A 23,468-nucleotide genomic window follows, 5' to 3' on the forward strand; every position below is an offset into this window, starting at 1 on the left:
TTTTTAGATGAGGGTTGTTGGAATTGTCTGATTTCCCTTCTAAGGGTATGTCTTTACTGCACAGTTAGCCTGGGATCTTACCCAAGTGTTGCCCCTAATCCCCCTCCTGTCCACATACAAAAACCTCACACCCAAGTTTAGTGATGCTTTCAACCTGGGTATTGAGTGCTGCTTTTACTGGTAACCCCCCCCACTTTGTAGTGGGGACACAGGCTAAATCACTTGACGCTGATAGTTCTCCAGTGCCTGATCACTATTCCCCCTGTGTGCCCAGAAGGTCAGACAAGTTTACAAAGAATTGTAAAGTGAATTAGTTTACTGCAACACAAAGAACCATGGAATGTACCCCCAGAAGTCCTAGTGACACACACAGGTGACTGCAGTACCAGTAAGAACACAGTAACTTTGGTAGGGCTTTGCACTCACCCAGGCTTGGCTAACCTCAGGCCCAGGTGCCAATCACCCAGATTAACTCTGCAGTGAAGACGTACCCTTAGTTTAACACCCATTTTAGAAGTCAAGCACATAAATCACATTTTGGGATATAGATCAGATATGCAATTAATACAGATACGTATGATTAAGGCTATGATTTAGTCATGTGTATTTTTAATAAAAGTCATGGACAATAAACAAAAATTCATGGCCCGTGACCTGTCCATGACTTGTACTATAAATACCCCTGACTAAATCTCAGCTGGGGAGTATGCTGCTCTAGGGGGCCCTGGGGGAGCTGCTTGGGGGGGTTCCCCTGGGGGAAGCTGCTGTTCTGGGGGTGTCCAGGGGGCCCACTGCTCTGGGGGAGCCATGGGGCCAGCGGCACCAGCTGCTGGGAGCCGCCGAGCAGGGGCTCCTCTGCTGGACCACCCGCCACTGCTCCAGCCGCCCCCAGGACCGCTGCCAAGTGCTGCCAAGCTGTGGCAGCTCTTGCTGCCCCCGGGGCCGCTGCTTGGGGGAGTCCCCAGTGCGGCCGGCTGCAGGGCTGCCCAAGCGGCTGGCTGTGGAGCTGCTCCAGCAGTGGCCAGTGTGGCTGTCCTTGGGCCTAGCTGCTTGGGTGGCCTTGGGGTCAGCCACACTGGTTGCTGCAGAAGACACAGGGGTTGCAGAAAGTCACAGAATCCGTGACTTCCGCAACCTCCGTGACAGACATGGAGCCCTACTTATGATCATACTTCATCTCACCTACCATTCCTTTCGTTGGGTGTGCAAAGACCCAGTAATTTTAACCATCTCTGTGACACACAACACTTTCTTCTGACTATTGACTCTGCATAACTCCGACTGCTCTACTCTTTCTCCACCAAACACCATGAGGAATTTGTTTCTCTGCGTTTAACATTACGCAAAAATTTGGTTTGCAAGTGAAAAAAGTTGTAATTACCTGAAAATGACAGCTCTGCATGTCAGGTATGTCATTTTCAATCAAAGAAATTTTCAATTTTCTTCAGACATCTCAAAGACACATGGTGAGGTTTACTGGTACATCTATAGCAGATATGGTTTAAGAACTTGTAATTAAGTTACTTAAGTGCACAAGAAAAGGTGTCTTTTTAAGCAAAATTGCATGTACAACTTTTTATGCTTGTATAACTTCAGAGTGGGTTAAATGGTTTTTTTAAACATTCAGCTTATTTGGACTGAAATTATAAGCAAAAGAAATATTAGCTGAGAAGGAATTTTTTGATAAATGCACTTTGTCACTCACTCTGGCAGAGAAATGAGGAAATGAGCCACAGAAACATCACAGTATTTGAGGAGAGGTGTGTTTGAGACTTGCTTCTCTTGAGTCAGGTGCAGCACTGCCTATTTCCCTTTTCCTGGGGAAGCCTCCCAGCTGGGATCTTTCTGCAACTCGGCCTGGAACTCAGCGGCTGGGGAAGGGATGGGGACCGGTTCCCTCTCATTGGCTGGGTCTGAGGCCACAGCCTCTCTGAACCGTGCCCCTTGGCGCTCCCTCCCCACCAGGGTAGGGTCATAGAATCATAGAATATCAGGGTTGGAAGGGACCCCAGAAGGTCATCTAGTCCAACCCCCTGCTCGAAGCAGGACCAATTCCCAGTTAAATCATCCCAGCCAGGGCTTTGTCAAGTCTGACCTTAAAAACCTCTAAGGAAGGAGATTCTACCACCTCCCTAGGTAACGCATTCCAGTGTTTCACCACCCTCATAGTGAAAAAGTTTTTCCTAATATCCAATCTAAACCTCCCCCACTGCAACTTGAGACCATTACTCCTCGTTCTGTCATCTGCTACCATTGAGAACAGTCTAGAGCCATCCTCTTTGGAACCCCCTTTCAGGTAGTTGAAAGCAGCTATCAAATCCCCCCTCATTCTTCTCTTCTGCAGACTAAACAATCCCAGCTCCCTCAGCCTCTCCTCATAAGTCATGTGTTCTAAACCCCTAATCATTTTTGTTGCCCTTTGCTAGACTCTCTCCAATTAATCCACATCCTTCTTGTAGTGTGGGGCCCAAAACTGGACACAGTACTCCAGATGAGGCCTCACCAATGTCGAATAGAGGGGAACGATCACGTCCCTTGATTTGCTCGCTATGCCCCTACTTATACATCCCAAAATGCCATTGGCCTTCTTGGCAACAAGGGCACACTGCTGACTCATATCCAGCTTCTCATCCACTGTCACCCCTAGGTCCTTTTCCACAGAACTGCTGCCTAGCCATTCAGCCCCTAGTCTGTAGCGGTGCATTGGATTCTTCTGTCCTAAGTGCAGGACCCTGCACTTATCCTTATTGAACCTCATCAGATTTCTTTTGGCCCAATCCGCCAATTTGTCTAGGTCCTTCTGTATCCTATCCCTCCCCTCCAGCGTATCTACCACTCCTCCCAGTTTAGTATCATCTGCAAATTTGCTGAGAGTGCAATCTACACCATCCTCCAGATCATTTATGAAGATATTGAACAAAACCGGCCCCAGGACCGACCCCTGGGGCACTCCACTTGACACCGGCTGCCAACTAGACATGGAGCCTTTGATCACTACCCGTTGAGCCCGACAATCTAGCCAGCTTTCTACCCACCTTATAGTGCATTCATCCAGCCCATACTTCCTTAACTTGCTGACAAGAATACTGTGGGAGACCGTGTCAAAAGCTTTGCTAAAGTCAAGAAACAATACATCCACTGCTTTCCCTTCATCCACAGAACCAGTAATCTCATCATAAAAGGCGATTAGATTAGTCAGGCATGACCTTCCCTTGGTGAATCCATGCTGGCTGTTCCTGATCACTTTCCTCTCATGCAAGCGCTTCAGGATTGATTCTTTGAGGACCTGCTCCATGATTTTTCCAGGGTCCTGCAAAAACTCCTCCTCAGTCAAGGTAGAAGATCGGGTGTTCTTCATCTCTGACCATCTGTGATAGGACAGCTCCCAATCCTACTTCAGATGCATCTGTCTGTAAAATTAATTCTTTGTTGAAGTCCAGGGCTGTAAGCATGGAGATACTGCAGAGGACTGTCCGTAGATCCATGAATGCTTTCTTTGTGGCATCTGTCCACTTCACCTTGTCTGGACCCTGGGCTTTTGTCAGGTCTGTCAAGGGACTTGCTCTGGTGGCGAAATGGGAATAAATCGCCAGTAGTACCCCACCAAAAAAAAAAAAAAGCTTTTAGAAGGAAAAGGGAGCTTTTCACCAGCATCTGACCATGTTCCTCCATTCTTGGCTAAAATCCATACCAGGACCTGGGCCTGTCCTATACGGACCCTCTTACAGAAAGGAATTATTGTCTCCAATTTTGTTAGCTGCTTTAATTAGCTCTATATTCTGTTTACTTTTTCCTTTTGGGGGATTTTCCAAATAAGTTTTTAACTGTTAGCAAAGCTTTGGCTTCTGTAATTAGCAGTGGCCGAACTTCAAAAGGTTGAGAGATTAATTTCTATTTGGAAGCTTATCCAAAGCTTATCTGGGGCATGTCAACTCGGGAGCTGGAAGTGTAATTTCTGTCTTGGGTAGATATCCCCATGCTAGCTCTGATTGAGCTAGTAAACTAAAAACATCAGTGTAGCTTCAACTGCATGGGCGGTGGGATGGGCTAGTTTCCCCAAGTACAATCCTGTCTGAAATCATAAATATATACTCAGGGCAGCTGATCCATCCTGGCATCTCTGTGGCTGCAGCTACACTGCTATTTTTAGTATGCTAGCTCCATCATAGCTAGTGCAGGTATGTCTACCCAAGGTGGAAATTATACCTCCAGCTCCAGTGAAGACTCTAACTGAATCTTTAAAGCTAAGCTGGAAAACTCAAGTTTTATTGTTAAATTTCCAGCATTCCCTGCCTCTGGGATGGAGAAGTTCTGGACAGCCTTCCAAGGAGAACAGTTGGGGCAAAAAAACCTAGCTGGCTTCAAGACGGAGTTTGATAAGTTATGCAGGGGATGGTATGTTGAAGCTGCCTACAATGGCATGTAACTGATCTGCGACTGCTAGTAGCAAATATCCCCAGTGGCCAGTGATGGGACACTAGATGGGAAGGGCTCTGAGTTACTACAGAGATTCTTTTCCAGGTGTCTGGCTGTTGGGTCTTGCCTAAAAGCTCAGGGTCCAACTCATCACCATATTTGGAGTCGGGAAGAAGTTTTCCATTGGGTCAGATTGGCAGAGATCCTAGGGTTTTTTTGCTGCCTTCTGCAGCATGGAACAAGGGTCACTTGCAAGTTTAAATTAGTGTAAATGATAGATTCTCTGTAACTTGAAGCCTTTAAATCATGATTTGGGGACTTCAGTAACTCAGCCAGAGGTTATGGGTCTATTACAGGAGTGGGTGGGTGAGGTTCTGTATCCTGGAACATGCAGGAGGTCAGACTAGATGATCATGATGGTCCCTTCTGGCTTTAAAGTCTGTGTCTATGAGAAGGGTGGGCACTGTGTCCATGTGCTCAGTCTGGAAGCTTCTGGTTTGGGGGTGGGGGAGCCTGGCTCAGTTTTTTTTTCTCCTTCCCTCCCTCTCACAACTGCTTCAGGGCCCTGCCACATGTTTCTAGTGGACTGGGTGCATGTTTCTTTTGCTGTTTCTTTGATGGTGGCATGAACTTGACCTCAGAATGGTCACTGATTTTTGGCAAGCTGCCAACATTTTTCTGAGGAACACAAGTGAGAGAAAGGAAATGATGATTTGAATACTTTATCTCAGCCAAATCTGGTGGAATTTCCCAGGACAAAGAAAATGCATTCCTGTAGCCAGAAGGGATTCCAAGTATCAAAGTTCTGCTGCAGACAATGGAGATTTGGCAGAATCTCAAAAAAAACTTTGCAAGAATCCTTTCTAATGGAAAGTGTTAGACAACCTAAATATAGGAGTTGCTACCAGCCTCTCCTGTAATAAACTGCAGAGGTCAGTAATAGGAGTAATTAGGACAATCAGTTTCTAACAGGTAGACATAAGTATTTGGATGTAACAAAATTGTAAGTCATTCTAAAATTATTCCTAAAATTTCACTTCTGCCAGTTTACCTGCAAGAAGTGAATTAAAATTTAACAAAAGACAACGGCCTCAAATAACTGAATAATCTTTTACTGAGTAACCACGTGGTCTAATTAATGTACCTCTTGTCCTGTTTCTCTTCCCATGCTTTTTTTTTTTTACTATCCTCACTTTTTTGCATCATGCCTGGATCTTGGTCCTGATCCGCAATGAGCTACATGCAGGAGGATCAATGCACTCAAAGCCAGCCCAGTGACTTCAGTGGGGACATATGTGGATGCAGGATTGGGGCCTTAGGTTGTAACATCTTTAGAGCAGGGATTCAGAAATAATGAAAAATATTAATAGTCACAACAGTTCACTCGAAGGACAAATGTAAATTCTATCTTTAAAGTGTTTTTCAGTGTGCTACTGTGCTGCAGTGTGAATATTTTTTTTCAGGAGTATTGCCTTGAAGAAATTAAAATGGCAACTCTGTAGGTCACATAAACATGTAATCTGTTTATGTGGTGTGCACATACTTTTTGGCCTGTTTCTTATTACTGTGACCTTTTCGTACTTTTATTGTCCTTGGTGTTTGTAAATTGGCATGGCAATCCCTTCTCATTTCTCCCCACTCCTCCTCCTGCTGCTTTCTCCTGTTTTCCTTGCATTTATCAAATGTTTCTTCTCGTGATGGGAAAACAAGGTTTTAAATGTGGACACTGAATGTCAGGATAGGTTTCTTTGACAAAAATGTCATGCTTGTCCTACTTCTCCCCCAATCGTGTGAGTTAAAAATGCTAACGGGAGGTGAAGAGCAGAACAAAATAGGCATCTTAGGTGAAAGGAGTACTGCTTTAAAAACAATGATCCAGTATTTGTAAGTATCTTAAGATGCTGCTTATCTTTTCTTCAAATATGGGACATAAATCACTTCTTTGGTTGATATTTCTGGGTTCTTGGGACCTTATGATATATCTACACAGCATAGTAAGCCTGTGTGATCCTCACCTGCAGACTTGATGTCTCCAAGCCTGCGCTTGAGTGTCCACACTGCATTGGAAACCCAGGCCTAACAACCATCCTGGTGTGTCCATACCGTACCACACAGACTAGAGTCACAATTTCAACTACTATGGTTTATACCATCATATCCCAGAGATCCTAGTGCCCTCGACAGTATAGCTGCCTTATGACTTCATTCATAGTGGTTTGTCAGGGAACTTGTGCATCCGTCCCACTAGAAGTGACTGGTTATTGTTCACCAGCACATCCAGCCAAGCTATTCTGTGCTGAATGCTCCCAGCAGCCGGAACCATCAACATGGATCCCAATGCAGTGGAAGAACTTCTCCACCTCCTGCTGTCAGATTATTTTGGGAATCAGGTGGCACATCTGTGGGACACTGGTGGACATTTTGGTGGCAGTTTTTGAGCTGCTGAAATTACCTCTCAGAGGCAGATAATGCCTTGCCAGCTGCAGTCCAGCTGATGCTGCTTGTGCCTGTGGCCTTAGCTGCAGCTCCCCCCTGTGTAGACCATCATTTCCAGAGTAGGGCTGCAAGCATAGATTGGTGGGATCCCTTCATAAAGCGGACATGGGTTGACAATTGGGCCCAGAATTTTTGCATGAAGAAGCAAACGTTCCTGGAGGTTTGTGATTAGCTTGCCTCGGCCCTCCAGTGCCACAACAACCACATAAGGGTCTAGAAGTGGGTCGCTGTAGCTACCTGGAAGCTGACTACCCCACACTGCTACAGGTCTGTGGCTAACCAGTTTGGAGTTGGCAAATCAACTGTGGGTGGTGTTTTGGCAGAGGTTTGTGAAGCAATCAGGACTGTGATGTACCCAAAGGTGGGTGTGATTCCAAATATTCCTCAAATAATTGCTGGCTTTGAGAGAATGCATTTCCCAGACTGCACTGGAGCTGTCTATGAGACTCATGTGTGTATAGTTTGCCCTCTGCAAGGAGCACATCAGTACATAAACCGCAAAGGGTATTACTCCACCATGATGCAGGCCCTGGTCAACCACAAGGGCCGATACATGGATACTAACGTGGAATACATGATGCTAGGGTGTTCCAGAGAGTGGGAGTTCGCCTTCATGGAGATGCTAGGACACTGTTATAAATGAAGTTACTGTCCCTACTGTTATTCTAGGGTATCCCGCTTAAACCATGTTGCCATGGCTTATGAAACCATACCCTGATTTCAGAAGACCCGGCAAAACAAGGTTCAACTACACACTCAGTAGCTGTAAGATGGTGGTGGAATATGAATTTGAAATCCCATTGGCTCTGCCTTCAGAACCATTGGATTCCAGTGTCATCAATGCAGTCTGCATTATTGTGTTCTGCTATGTTCTGCTCAATGTCTGCAAGGACAAGGAATAACCTTTTTGCCAGTAGTGGACTCAAGACATCACTGGGTTTCTGAACAGGCACACATGTCCAGACAGCATACCTGTCCTGACTGGTGCTGGATCCACATGTGCCATCAAGAACGCTTTGACCACCCATATAATGGGTTTGCATGGTCCCATGTATGAAAGGGAATTAAATGGAATTTGAGGGTGTCTATAGGTGTGGGTATTTGTTTTAAATGTATTGGTATTCTGTATTATGAATTTTGGAAACACTTTCATAAAATGTATGGAAATGTGTTATGCATTTTATCAATACCGGCCATGTGCTTCAACTCTCAGTTTGTGGATTACTGTGATGACATTTATTGTAAATTTTTATTATGAAATTTATTGCAAATGGGCATGTGGTGACATTTTTTTAAATTTAATGCCACTTTTAACGTTACATACAGTAAAACTTGCTATTGTAACCTTTTGTGCAAATTCAATACTTAATTTTATGCAGGTATTTATATACCAAAGTTAGAACTAGAAAAGCAGACCAGCTGCCATCAAAACTTACAACACAGTAAACAAACTCAGTGCCAAAACAGTGAATGGTGCATGTTCCCAAATGACATGTTCAGCTATTCCTGGGTATCCTCTGTCCTCCTGTTTTTGGCCTTTCTGGTGCATTTTGCATGTGCAGGCTGCACGTGGACTGGAGTGGATGAATGCAGAGGGTACATTTGTCTGTTCTGGGTGCTCTTGTTCATTGCCTGTGACATGGTCCAGCCAGCCTCTGAATTGTCCAAAGACTGCCTCACCTGCAGGATACAATAGCATGGAGAGGACTCAAGGTCTGCAGGAGGTGAAGGTGGCAGTGGAGCCTGCAGGCTGGTAGCCATGAGTACAAGTAACTGCTCAAACAGCTCCTCCTGCTGTGCTCTGTCTTCATCCCTCAACCTGCAGTCTGTCCACCACTCTCTTCTTGCACCGTGCAGCCTCTGTCTCTTTTTCCACCCACCTTGCATCCTTTGCCTTCTGATACTCCATTTGGTCCTTCTGGGACTCTGTCTGCTGATTTGTTTTATCTAGTAGAATCTCTTCCATCCGCTCATCTTGGACTTTCTCCTTGCCTGCAGTAGGGTGGGTCTGCTTCCCCAGGCTTCTGGTGCCTCAATCAAAGATGTTGCTTTAATTAAAGGCCAAAAGATGACACTTTTTATCAGTGGGCTTTATTTTATTCATACAAAAAATACCCACCACTTCCAACATTCTTTGGAGCAGCACTGAAAGGCATCACATATCCTGGCAAGATGCATGTAAAAATTCAATTGAAATGATTTCTATATCTCCTTGATTATTTTCCAGAGTGGGGAAGAGTAAGGGAGCTTATGAGTTGTCTAAACACTGGCTATGGTTTTTCAAACCTTTCAGGCAGGGCAAGAACTGGAGAACATTGATATTCTGTAGGTCCCCATGTGGAAGCGTGCACTTCTCTTCCAGGCCAGTGGAGGACAGCCATCCATCTGTTCTAAGAAGATATTTAGGCATCGAAAGAATGACCAGTGTGTGTTGCTGTGGAGGGGGCTATTGAATTACAGAGGTGGCACTAATAAGTATGCCCTGCTCTGGAACATAGCAGATCATCCAGAGTCCTACTTTGTGAGTCTTCACTTTCATCACCAGCCAATGATGGGGGACAGTTCTTAGTAAAAAGAGCAAGTTGCTGAGTTAGCATGGACATGTAGTACATCCTCCTAATGAGCACCCTGAATCCACGCACAGACCTGTCTGCCGTGGGGACCCCTAAGCCAGATAGACAGCCACCCTCTGCTATAATTTGAATTCATATATTAAATCCAGCAGTGGACTAAATACACACTTGGTTTTGTTTGGATTCTAACAGCCTGTTTTTCTGGGACTCAGTTTACAGGTGGTCCAGGACAGTGTGGGCATGGCTGATTTATAAGATGCTCTATATTACATGGGAGGGGTACATGAGGCTGTTAATTGTGGAGCCCCAACCCATACTTATAACAATCCATGAGTGACCAGTAAAAATCTCATAACTGCTTGTTTACTGTTTTTTCTTTTTTTTTTTTTTGAATTCCATGGGATGTCTGGAGGAAGGGGGGTGGGGGTGCTAGGGGAATGGCGTGGGTTCTTTCCCGAACAGAAGCACACCAAAACCCCTGCTTGTTTGAAGAACTTAATAGGGCCACTAACCAAAAATCCCTTCCATTCATATATTAATAACAACAAACAAACAAACAGCAGAAACTTACTAGGCTCCGCCTCCGGCACTTGCTCTGATACCACTTGTGCAGTCGGCTGCTCCCCAGGGCCATCCCCATACAGCTCCTCTGAGTATGGCTATAGGACGTGCTGCAGAGTGGCAGTATAACCTCTTCAGTTACCCGCCTCAGCACCAGGGTCACCTCTTGCCCCTCATCCAACAGCAGGCTCTCCTCCAGCTGTGCTTGTGACTGGGGAGTTATAAGGGTGCCAACCCTGCTCAGCCGATTGTGCTGCAACACTGTGGGCTCAGTGCTCCCTATAGTTCCCAGTCAAATTCCTCGTAAAAAGGGAGGAAAATGGTGAATTCCCAGAGGTGTTGTTAGAATCTTTGACTTAGCGGTACTCTGTCTTGAGAAGCTCAATCTGCTCTGTGTATTGTTCTGCTCTCCAGTCAATCCCCACTGGTAACAGCCACTCGGATATAGCTTTGTAGACATAACTGTTTTTTGTGTTCTTGCTAAAGTTAAATGTCTTGCTCAACTCATGCCCAAGGTTAACCAGAATCCAGCTTTGTTCCTCAGGCCACCTAGCAGCACGCCTGGTGCAGGTCTTCTTTGTGCTGGCCGTATTAATATGTGTGAGGGTTGACTGTTTCCAGTTGAGCATGGAAATGAAGGGTAAAATGCTGAGCAGCTGTATTTGAACCACAAGGTTGCTTCTGTTTCCTGGGAAGCGAGTGTGAGAAATTATGGGATGGACAGGCAGAGAAGCACAGGGATAATGTTAGCGGACTCTCCAGACCAAAGGCTGGTGACCTGGATTTGAGTTGCATCCACACTGTAAAGTGCCAAGGCTTTGACCCACATCACAACAGGACTCAGGCTCTGACCCACCCCCCAGTAGGATCCATGGGCCTGAGTCAGACTGATTTGTGTGTGAATGGAAGGAGGGCCTGAGTCAGAGCCCAGGCTTTTGTGCTTTGTAGACATAACTGTAGACACTTTGTCTTTCTTTATTGGTTGGGGTTTTTTTTCCAAAATGATGAGTTCATGTTGTTTCTTAACCAAATAATTCTTCACCAGAAGTTACTCAATTATTAACAGATTACATTGAATAATTTCAGAGTGATTTCTTGGCATAGTAGTATGCATATTACAATCTGTCTTGGTATTGACATGTACTTAAGAATTAGGAGTAGAAAATCCCACTCTTTGATTTACTTAAGAAGCCAAGTTCATGTCAATCTGGCATGTCTTATAAGGAGTATAGCAATCAGTGCCTGTGCAGCGTATCATGAAGACGAGTTTTGCCACATACAGTGCTGCACACGTGCCAGCGTTAAACGTTTCACGGTCTGTACATTAAAGGCACAGTTTTCTTAGAGGCAAATTCTCCTAATTTTTATCTTGCAAAGTCCCGTGGCAATTGAAATCAGTAGAACTGCAGCGAATGTAAGTCAGAACAGAATTTGGCCCCTGGCTTAGAGTGTTCCTCATTAGCACCACGGATATAAAACTGAGTTTGAATTAAATTAATTAATTATTTTAAATTTATTTTTAATTTAAATGTTCATTTGCTGTCCCTTGTAACGCCTTCTGATCCTTCCTACTACAGAGTGACTAAACCCCTCCTAGTTGCCTAATCCTCCAGTGATTTCCCTCTTTTTCCAAAAATTATACTAACCTCATCATCCAGTTCCTCCAGCTTCGACACAACAACTGTTTCCCCTTTCCCTCCACCTATGCCTCCCATCAGCCAGAACTCTATCCTACCTACCGTCCAACTAATTTCCCAGGTGTTACCCTCCCCTTCCCCCCATGCTGCTTCTTCTGTCTCTCTTTTGCCTGTATGGCATCTGCCCTTCTCACTTTCCAATTGTTGACACCCTCCTCACTATCACCTCCTCTACTCTGGAAACCCTAGAGAGGCTCCCACATGGCTCACTCTTACCCCTCAATCACCCAGTTTTCAGGTGTTATGCAGGCTAAGCCACGTAATTTCTAAGGATTATGAAGATTTTACAAAGACTTTGGCTAGTTTTGCTATGTATATTGACTTTTCTCTTAAACCATGGATACAGTACATTCTAATAATCAGAATTTAACAAACAGTGACATCCTCCATACAGAACATGTAGTACCATACTTCTAAACTCCCATTAGATCAAATCTGTTTTCACAGAGAGATGTTTCTCGTCTTGGAAGGGGGTTGAGCTCTCATCTCAGAACCATTTCTTCGTGAAAGCTTTTAGATGAAGTGTCAATGTGAAAATGCCTCCCACATAGTAGAACTTCTTTTATGAACATTAACCCTTATCGGCCATGGCTGCAGACCATGGAGCGGCTGACAGTACATGGACTCCATTCTAGAAAAGCCAGAGTCTCAGTTAACAAAGGTTTATTTTTTTTGAATGTTAGGAAATGATAACAAAATGAGGAATTGTTTTTGTATTTGTAGATTTCTGCTTTCCTGACTGACTTCTTGGTAGCTCAGCATTTATCCTTCCTTCCACAATTCCAAGAAACCAGATCCCTTGCCATTTCCTTACTCTGATATTTTAAACGTGTCTTGTCATATATGTAGTGTAGCCGTAGCCATGTCATTAGAGAGACAAGGTGGGTGATGCAAGGTAATATCTGAAGTTTGTTCAATAAAAGAGAAATGTGAGAACCCTTTGCATTTAGGTAAAACATTAACCAAAGGCCACGGATGCAAAAAGTAGCATTTTGTCACTAGATTGGTTCTGCCAACAGAGGTGCTATAGTTTCGCCATCTTATTTTTGTCCATAATGACACCTAAGGGTTCACTACCTTTAATACTGGCAGTCCTTCCCTTTTGTATTTTTATCTGTGAAAACAGCAATTTCTTCCTAGCAAATCATTATGTATCTATTAGCATAACCAAAATGATTGCTAAGGTGCTGACTTATTACTCTTTCCACAAAGGGTAGTAAAGAATATTATTTGGCAAATGTGGTGTTTAAAACTATACTACCTTACTTTAAAAACATATTTGTAGAAGTGTCCATAGCACATTGCTGTTTGATTTGAACAAGGCATGAACTCTTCAACAGGTCAGACAGTGTGTCTTAGATGCTGAGTAGGTGCCAACCATAAACCTTTAACTTTATAGCATTCTACTAGGAATCTTTGAACCTGCAATAGAGACAGTGAGTTATTACTTATTCCAGCTTTGTGTGCACCATTTTATCACACCACAGACAATATTCTGAGGAAGATAAAAAAACACGGTTGGTGCACACTGCAATGTATTTTACTTTAGTCCTGAGGGCTTAGCTCACTATTACAGGAAACAAAGTAGTAATGAAAGGGACTTTCATTTCATGTTATTGCTGCTGTATTCCCCTTTACTTATTTTAACTTAAGATTTTAAAATATAAAACCTCACACTGTTAGTAAAATGTCCCTGAACACAATATTCCTGCTGACTAATAAATTTGACTAATAAATTCCTGCTGAATTATAGTTTGGAAAAGGCTCTCCTGTGTCACTACAAACATCCATCTGCTGGCTGCATTGCTCCCAAGAGCGTATATTTTCTCCAGAGACATAAGATTATTTGAAGAGACATAGTGGAAATCTCATCTTTTACCACCTAGGGCCACTTCAATATTAAGCCAGAATTTTCTGAGGCATTCCCTTAAACTATAATTTCTGTATTCCCTGTAGCAGCACTTGTTCAGTGATAATCACAACAAACTGTTTTTAACAGAGTGAACATCTACTTTGGCTTTAATTCCGTGTATCTGGTAGGAAACAAAAGAGTTTGATCCACTCACCAAGGATCTAATTCTGCTCCCACTTAAATCAATGGCAAGACTCACATTGATTTTAATGGTGCAGGCTCAAGACTTGGTCCGTGTGAACTGTGCTTACACAAATATCCCGAAGAGAAATGGTCAACCACTAACAAATGTCTATGGAATTTAGTAAATGATAGTTCATGTCTCCCTGGGAAGAACTCAGTGATAATGCTCGTGAGAAGTGATCTATTTATATAGTGGTATACAATGTGACTGACCAAACCACAAAATACACCCAATATTTTCAGGTGTTTGATTTTTATTGTTAGAATTATGAAATTCCAAAAGGTAAATTATTCAGAATATTTATTAAATCCTCTCACCAGTTATCACACTTCTGACTGTAAGGCATTAGAAACGTTTTGCATAGTGTATCTAACTTTTAAATGTAACTTTATAATTTATAACTCATTCAGATATACAGTTTAGTATGGTGACATGCACAGTCTTCCTTTCTATTGAGAAAGAGGCACCCTGTGTCACCCTGGCTACTGTAATCACAAAGCCAATGGGTCATATCGTACTGTCTATCCAGTCTGTGATCAGCACTGGACTTCAGGAGGCAGGAAGCCTCTGGCCCATTGTGTTCACAGGAAATAGTAACTGGAAATAGCCACATGTGCATTATTACACAAACACTTGCAATAATGTAGCTGATACATTGTCACACATCAACTTTATTATGCTACTTTTATCCAGTATTAATCTATTTATTTCATTCAGTAATATTTTGAACTAAGTTTTGAACACATTCACTCTGCACGCAGGGCGTGATCCAAAGCTCATTGAAGCCTGTTGAAAAATTCAGGTGACTGAATTGGGGCATCCATTTCTAAGTTTCTTTGTATGGTGTTGCTTTATTTTATGTTCATGGGTTGTTATTTTTTTCATTATTTCTTTCATTTTTAATAATATGATTTCATTTAAAGTAAAACCAAGAAGGTCTACAAAGAAAATATGTCTATAAATGTTAAATAACAGGTGTGTGTTCACATGTATAGTACTTCAGTGGACATGTAATAGTACTACTTTGTGTTTTGCAGGATAGAGAGCTGCAGTTTTCATCTGCAAAACATAAAGTACTTTATAAACCTGGGTAAGAATTCCTGTCCCTATTTTATGGATAGGGAAACAGGCAAAGAGAAGGTTAATGACTTGTCTAAGTGCATACTGTGGTTCAGTGATGGAGTCAGGATTTGAATACAGATCTAGAGACTCCCACCCTTCGCTTAGTCTACCAGGCCACAGCTGTCCAGGAAATGTTTAACACTAAGCGCGGTATAGCATTTTTTGCAGCTGTTATTGCTAGTTTTGTACTGTAGGTTTTAAGTGTGCTTGACTGAAGAATGCTGCAAGGCAAGATGTTTTTCCTTTCAGAATCTGCAAAACACCATACATACTCTTTAAACTCTGCTGAGGAGCAAGCCTCCCACAGCTGCTTCAGATGCTTAAGACTTAATTTTGATTTTAAATTGCCTGTTTGGAGCATTGTCCTCCCACGCTGCCTCTGCCACATTTCCTGTGTTCAAATACAAACTTTAAAATGAAAATGAAACTTTAAGAGCAGCTGTGGAGGAGGGGGGAAAATGGCAGATGCAGTGCTGCATGTCCTAGGGCTAATGCAAAATCCTGACAGGGGAAACACAGCACGGTTAGATTATGAGGAATGCATGACTCTAGAGCCGGGGTGGGCAAACTTTTGGGCCCGAGGGCCACATCTGGGTATGGAAATTGTATGGCTGGTCATGAATGCTCATGAAATTGGGGTTGGGGTGCGGGAGGGGCTGAGGGCTCTGGGTTGGGGCTGGGACTGAGGAATTGGGGATGCACGAGGGTGCTCCCGGCTGGGACCAAGGGGTTTGGAGGGCTGGAGAGGGATCAGGGCTGGAGCAGGGGGTTGGGGCACACGGGTGGTCAGGGTGCAGGCTTCGGGCGGTGCTTACCTCAAGCAGCTCCTGGAAGCAGCGGCATGACCCCTCTCCAGCTCCTACACGGAGGCATGGCCAGGCGGCTCTGTGCGCTGCCCCATCTGCAGGCACAGCCCTTGCAGCTCCCATTGACCATGGTTCCTGGCCAATGGGAGCTGCAGGGGCGGCACTTAGGGCAGCGGCAGTGTGCAGAGCCCCCTGGCTGCCTCTACACGTAGGAGCCGGAGAGGGGACATGTGGCTGCTTCGGGGAGCTGCACAGAGTGGGGCAAGCCCTTGACACTGCTCCCCAGCTGGAGCGCCAGAGCGGGGCAAGCCCTGGACCCCACTCCCCAGCGGGAGCTCGAGGGCCAGATTGCAACGTCTGAAGGGCCAGATGTGGCCCCCGTGCTGTAGTTTGCCCACCCCTGCTCTAGAGCCCAGAGCCATGAATAATAGATCATCTCCATGCAGGAAACTTCAGAGATATGGGCTTAATAGCACTGGCACATACTCAATACCAAGTCAGTGCTCTTAATGAAATCTGGAGTACATTAATAGAATAAAAAGAAAATTGTGTTATTATGTATAATCAGTTTCATGTGTCACCACAATGTTATGTACTATATATGCACATGTACTTCACTGTGAAGTACGCTCCTGCAGTACTGATAACTACTGATCTATATTCAGAATTCACTGAATTAAACTGAACTAAAATCATATTAAAAAGTAGAGCACCATTTTAATATACTAATGCCATAAGCATAATAAAGAGTTTAGATTTTGTAAGTAAATACAAAAAATATTTCTTTATCTTTTCAGATGTAGTTGTGTGGAGCCAGATAATCCTAGCAATAAGACCTTGCAATATTGGAATGACCACAATATCTCTGCATCGGACATAACTTGGGGAAACCTAACAGTGTCAGTAAGTGAAGTACTGAAACCTAATAAATCCATGAACATGAATGTTATCTTTTCTGCTATAGTCATATTAATAAATTACATTGCTCCAGTTATGATTGTATTGTTTAAATAAGGCTCATACAGTACTTTGCTGAACAAAGGTTAATGTAGATTTTGTATCATTAATATTTTTAGAAACTTTTTGCTCGATAATTATATAATCTTTATTACTATTGTGATACAGCAGGGCCAGAGGGCAGCAGGAGAATGATAAATAGGTATATAAGCTCCAGGATGATTAAGGCCTTATTCTCGGTGGACTGAGGAGAGGTTACTACAGGATAATTAGAGCACCTGGAGCCAATTAAGGCCCTGGGAGGGAGCTGGCTGGAGAGGTCACCTGGCAAGGCGCTGCTGTGCCTTGGAGGTGGGGTCTCACCTGAGCCCCACCACGACCCCGCTGCCTTTCCCCCTCTGGCAGGGAGAGGGGCTGCTCTCGCGTAGCAGGGGCTACCGGCAGGGCTGGGCCGGCCTCTCCTCCCCAAGGAGGAGGGAAGGAGAGATGACCGTAGTTTGCAAGGATACTGTTATTGACCAGAGGATCAGAGTACCAGGGTAAGCAAAACGCTGCCCAAGCAGAGCAGGGGGACTCCCCAGGCACAGAGGACCGAGAGAAACTCTGCCCAAGGGGAAAGAGGATAAGAAGCCCATGAAGCTGAAGGAGCTGGGACCCAGAGTAGGGGGCGGACCAGGATCCCTTCCCTGCTCCCTTTCTCTCCCACACCAGGGCAATAACGGAGCTGTCAACACTCAAGAATAGGGGCAAGGGACAGCGCCCTGACACATCACACCAAGGGAAAAAGTGGGACCCAGCACAATAGTGTCGGCCATTTGCCACAGTACATATTAAAGCAACAATGTGCATCATTGTGCACTGCTTTAAAAAGTGTGTTTACATACTAACAGAGAAGTATGACTGAGATTAAGTCTAAACACATCAAATGACAACAATGGATTTGACCTAAATTCTACCAGATGGCAAAACCAAAGCTGCCTTGTCTAAAAAGAATCTATAAGCTTCTATTTCCACTAAAAAAAACTTCCAGCTGTTCAGGCTACACTGACGGGGGAAAGAGAGCATTTGTTAACATCCTAGTTAGTTGCTAACTGTCTATTTTACCCATTCCTTTAATGTCAGCTATGTACTGTGTTACTATTGGAGTTGTATAAACATTTCCTTGAAATAAAAGAAATCAAGCCACCATTCTACAGCACCTAGTGCAAAATGTATAATTCTTGAAAGGCTTGTTTCACACACAAAATATTTGTTCCTGAACTATATATTTTTCTGGATAGGATTGGAGCCAGGGAACCTTACACTTACTATTTTCCTTTCCCTCAGCTGCTTTTGAAGCTTGATTGTAAATGGCATATTTGAACACTCTTTTTGAAGGCTCTTTTTCTTTTCTTGCAATATTTTCTTCTTTGTAAATGGTCATTTCATTACAAAGCCAATGACAATTCAGTCTAGAAAGAGAGAAAACTGGGGCAGGCTCATGAGACTCTCAAGACCAGGCTTGTTTGATTTCTTCAATAGGCAGAGTCGTCATCATAGACATGTAGTCTTTCATTTTCATGAATTTCTTTTCAGAAAATTAGAAACCTTTCAAAAGCAGAACTCAGATTTGTCTTGGTTTAGTCCACTAAAGTCTATAAATGTTAATTCAGTTGATATTGTATTCTTTCTACAGTATAGATTTTCAACCCGGGAGTTGCCCCCCAATCCAAGGGAGTGACACAAAGATCTAAAGAGGGTCATAACCACTTCTCTTTCTTTATGGATTGATGGGAGAGTGTGTAGGGGTTGTCCCTGAAACTTTTTTGTGTTGTAACATGGGGTCACAGTATGGAAAATGTTAAGAACCACATTCTCAGGGATCCCAGTGTTTTAGGGGGAATATTCTAAAGTTTTCAGCAAAGACCTAACAGCCTGAGCTCTCAGAATAACAAGAGAAGGTATCGCTATCACAGTGTTTCTCAGAGTATATTTGTAGTTTAGATATGAAATAACTAATTCTGTTTTAACAATAAATGTTACTAAGCCCTAATGTGTTATATTAAGCAGCTGAAAAACTGAACACAATGAAGGATTCAGGAATATATAACTCAGCTTCCCCTCAAAGATACAATAATCTAGTTTAAATTGAGACCCGTATGATTGAACAGATTGAACAGATTTTCCAATATCCCCCATGCTTGTCAAATAAATATCCTGATTTCCTGACAATTATATATTTATTCATGATTTGAAATTCCTTGATGTCATTCGCAACCCCTCCCTGGTGCCAAAATATGCCAGTAATAGACTACAGTGATTTGTTCTGGTCACACACAGACAGCACTGTATTTCCACATATTAACTCTTGTTAGTGTTCCTGGTGGTCGGCCTCATAGGTGTAATGCTTAGCAAGGACACAGGGGTCAAGTTTATCAGAAGAGCAAAGAAATTACATTTTATTAACTGCACAAACACTTGGCTGAGTCTGCTCAGATTTCTGCAAATCGCTAGTTTGCTCTGGGCCTGCTTAGAGTCTTCATACAGGCATTAGTATAGTCAGTTAGTAAATTGATTTCTATTCTTACAGGATAAAATTCACCCTTTGTGCATAGGCCATCATAAAGAGACCATGTGCCTTGGTTTAACCAGGGCTGTTGTACTTTTTCATCTGGTGTCCCTAAGTCCTGAGAACTTCTTTTGGGATGCCTGAAATGTCCTGTTTTTTCATTTCATCAAAGTTTTCTGGTTTTTGATACCTACTGACTATTTGTCCCAGATGTATTGCTATACTGATATATATGTTTTGCACTCCCTTGTCTCACTCTCATCCCATACTAGGGTGTATTTCATGCCAATCATTCTTCAAAACCAAAGCTTGTCATCAATTGTCCAGCCATGGTACTGCAATATGAATTTGATGAGTCAGTGACTCAGTGTAATTAATGAAAAAATTCTGCTCTGGCAGCATATAATGGGAAGGAATAAGGTATTTGGTAGTTGTTATAGCCTCACTTCTCCTTCTTTCTGTGGTGAGCAGAACCATAAAGAGGAGGAAAGTGTGGGACAGAGTCCATGGGGATGGGGCAGAGCTTTGCCCTTCTTTGATCTGCTCCAGGGGGAGCTTTTCTGACATAAATCGAGCAGGTCAAAGAAGAGTGCCAAAATGTAGAGTACCTGAGTATTCTATGACTCTAATAAATGTTGTCACAAAAGTGCCCCAGTTTGTTATTTTGACAATATGGTCAGTTACTTATTCACCGTATAAGTCTTCTCCCATAGTCAGGGTATTGGAGAGTGGACCGCTCAATTCTGGTTATTCTGTTTCTTATATTCCTTTACTTAGTGAGTGAACAGTGGGATTCCATGTTCTATAGTTCACATCTTCATAGATGTTCCACATTTCTGTGCTCATTGTTTAGGAAGCTGAACACATCTGTCTTTATGGCTATCTGTCAATCATTTGTTTAGATTTCTGCTAGAGGTGTATCTGAAACTTTTAAGGTTTACATGTGAGATTTAGGTTGCAGCAGACTTGTATGCTATCTTTTTAAAATAAATTGAATAAAATTTTGACAAATTGTGACACATAAGACTTTGAAGTGAAGCTGTTGCCTGAAATAAATATTAATGTTTTGTTTGGTGTATTCCCTGAATTTTATCAGATCTTTTTTAGAAACAATCTCAGCTTTTCCTAAGCAAAGAAAATTTTGTGGATTGTGCTGCCCCTTCTGGTAAATACATTTATTTGTTCCATTCTGGGATAATATGTAGGTCTGAATAGTTTTCCTTCAAATTATAAAGTTAAAACAAACAACTAAAGCTTGGAAATGCAACAAGAGTAGCATTTATCATAGTATTTTGTTTCCTCTCTCAGCAGCCATGTGAAAAATAAACATTGAAAAAAACATAACTAAGCTGTTTAAAAACAAATACAGGCTTGTTTCAAAGCATGGGTGAAGATTTATTTATCCAAACCAATTTGCCCATCCTTAATTGATATCACATAGTGATTATGTCATTAAATATTTCTAGGAAAAACTGTCAATCATTGCTAAGTTTCTTTAGTGCTATATGGCACAATGTCTGAGTATATGAGATGTTATTCATTCTGAGATGCACAATTCTCATTTTCTAGCTTTCCATTTTTCTTCATAGCATTACAGCTGAAAAGTACAGTTTGTCCATACAATCTAGATATAAGATTTGGGGTTTTAAATGAAAGAAGGTTAAAGATCTTAAAAATTAGTTTACTATTGACAATATATTATATGATCTAATCTGTCATTCATTTAAGGGAGTAACTAATCACAGAAAAAATATATATATAACAGCATTTACAAGGGCATTTTTCAAAACAATCCTGCTTTGTTCTTCCTGTTAGGAATGTGGGACGTTTCATGGGGAGTACGTTGGACGAGCCTGTGGACATCATGGCCCTTATGTCCCAGATGTTCTCTTCTGGTCAGTCATCCTGTTCTTTTCTACAGTAACACTATCATCCACACTGAAGCAGTTCAAGACTAGCCGATATTTTCCAACAAAGGTACCTGGAATATACCTTTTTAACGCAAAAGTTTGTGTGAATCTTGTGGAAGTATAAATCTCCACTGTTGCAGACCCAGTTTCTTGCTGCACTCTATGATTTCTTGCTGGTGAAGTGCTGTAAGTTGTTGGAGTTTTGTAGATAAATTGTTTAATTATCTGTTTTTTGTTATTTTTTCTCTGTTTCCATCTTGATGTTTAAAACAGAAAGTACTTCACAGCAAAATGTAACAAAGAGAAACAGCTTAAATCAGCCTTTAACACTGAAGAGTCACTCAGAAGGGGTTTGGTGCTAAAGGTTAAAAGCTCAGCTCTCTTCAGAAAAAGGAATAATGATAAAAAAAAGCTTGATGTTCTAAAGACAATATTACTCCCACTGCATATTGTTCTTCCTTTAGCATGGTGCTCTGTTTACAAGTGATGTGTCCTTCTGCAATCCTGTTCATATTCCTTATATATTTCCCACCCTGTGCATGTTATACTCTTCCAAAGCAAGTCATCTCCCACCAATCTAGATTCCTAGGGAGAGTTGCATTGTCTCCTGATGCTGCTGCAATACTCCTTGCAAAAGTTCAGTGCATGCTCCCCTTTAAACCAGCTCCTCTGGTTGGTGAGGAGGAAGGATGGAGCTGTTACCATCCCCCACTCCAGCGGTGGCACTGTCCTCATGCAAACTCATGGGAGTGTAAGGACTGCCAGTGTGCCTGACCACAACGTGGATGAACAAGAATGGGTCCTTGTGCTCTTTGTGCCCTTTCTCCATGTTGTGAAATTGAAATAGCACAGGGTGAGAACAATCTTTCCCATAAGGCGAATGTTCCCTTAAGCCAGTGGTTCTCAACCAGGGGTATGTGTACCCCTGGGGATACGCAGATGTCTTCCAGGTGGTACATCAACTCATCTAGATATTTGCCTAGTTTTACAACAGGCTACAAAAAAAGCATTAGCGAACTCAGTATAAACTAAAATTTCATACAGACAATGACTTGTTTATACTGCTCTATATACTATACACTGAAATGTAAGTACAATAGTTATATTCCAATTGATTTATTTTATAATTATATGGTGAAAATGAGAAAGTAAGCAATTTTTCAGTAAGAGTGTGCTGTGACACTTCTGTATTTTTATGTCTGATTTTTGTTAGCAAGTGGTTTTTAAGTGAGGTGAAACTTGGGGGTATGCAAGACAAATCAGACTCCTGGAAGGGGTACAGTAGCCTGGAAAGGTTGAGAGCCACTGTCTTAAACTATAAGAGGAATTAAGTTGCAGCTCTTGTATTTGCTTTCTCAAATCCCACATGAATATTTTTGGTATTTCCCTGCTGGAAATGACATTTGGCTCAATATTTCTAGGTGCGATCTATAGTCAGTGACTTCGCTGTCTTTCTCACTATTATGTCCATGGTTTTAATTGACTATGCCCTTGGGATTCCGTCTCCAAAGCTTCAGGTTCCAAACGCATTCAAGGTAATTCATTAATAAGCTGTACTGTGCATGTGGGTGGGTGTGGTTGTATGTGTCTACAGTTCCTAAAACAATAGGGCCTTGATCCAGCTTGTGACCCTTGGCTCTACCATAATACATATAAATAATAATAAACTCTTTTTAGTGCAACTTTTATTTTCCAAACCTCATTGATCTGAAATTCCCTGTTGTCTGGGGAATGTCCTGTTTCACAAAAGTGAAGTTTGGCTATTTGATCCTTAGGAGCAAAGGTGAATTATTTTGCTAAAGTGCTGAAGGGAGGTTGGTCTAATTAAAGAGCTTTAGCCAATTCACTCCACCCTATTTTCCTTCTCACTCCTGCCCATGTCTCTTGTCAGGCTCCCTGTGCTCCTTTAGATTGGGGGACCCAGCCAGCAGACTGTGAAGTTTGCAGTCACATGTTCCTCAGATCATCCAAATCCTAGATTATTATATGGTTTGGGGCATCCCCCTGAGACCTTGGATCATTATCATTGTACTGAATGCAATAAAGTCTGTGATATCCCAGTTAACATATAACTGTTAAAGACTTAAAGAAATGCTGTGTTTACCTTCTCTTTCTGGTCCTATTTTACAGTATGATGTTTAATATATTCTGTGATATTATACAGAGAGATATTAATTTTTCATAGAAGCATCTCTAAATGAAACATATAATTTCCTAAGTAGTGCTCGTCTGTGTAGCTGCAAAGTCAGAGCATTTAATAATCACTAGAATTCTCAACTGGCCATA

At 42.4% G+C, this 23,468-nt stretch overlaps 1 protein-coding gene across 2 annotated transcripts in view; it reads left to right on the top strand.

Moving 5' to 3' along the window:
- SLC4A10 (solute carrier family 4 member 10) overlaps positions 1-23,468 on the top strand; it is a 204,609-nt gene that overhangs the window by 163,620 nt on the left and 17,521 nt on the right. For both annotated transcript variants that reach the window (XM_077829536.1, XM_077829537.1), the window contains exons 15-17: positions 16,565-16,670; positions 21,088-21,249; positions 22,604-22,717. In XM_077829536.1, coding sequence (XP_077685662.1) covers positions 16,565-16,670; positions 21,088-21,249; positions 22,604-22,717 — 382 coding nt within the window. The remainder of the gene's footprint in view (positions 1-16,564; positions 16,671-21,087; positions 21,250-22,603; positions 22,718-23,468) is intronic.

This window comes from Eretmochelys imbricata, chromosome 11 (genome assembly GCF_965152235.1).
Source record: "Eretmochelys imbricata isolate rEreImb1 chromosome 11, rEreImb1.hap1, whole genome shotgun sequence".
Lineage (NCBI taxonomy): Eukaryota > Metazoa > Chordata > Testudines > Cheloniidae > Eretmochelys > Eretmochelys imbricata.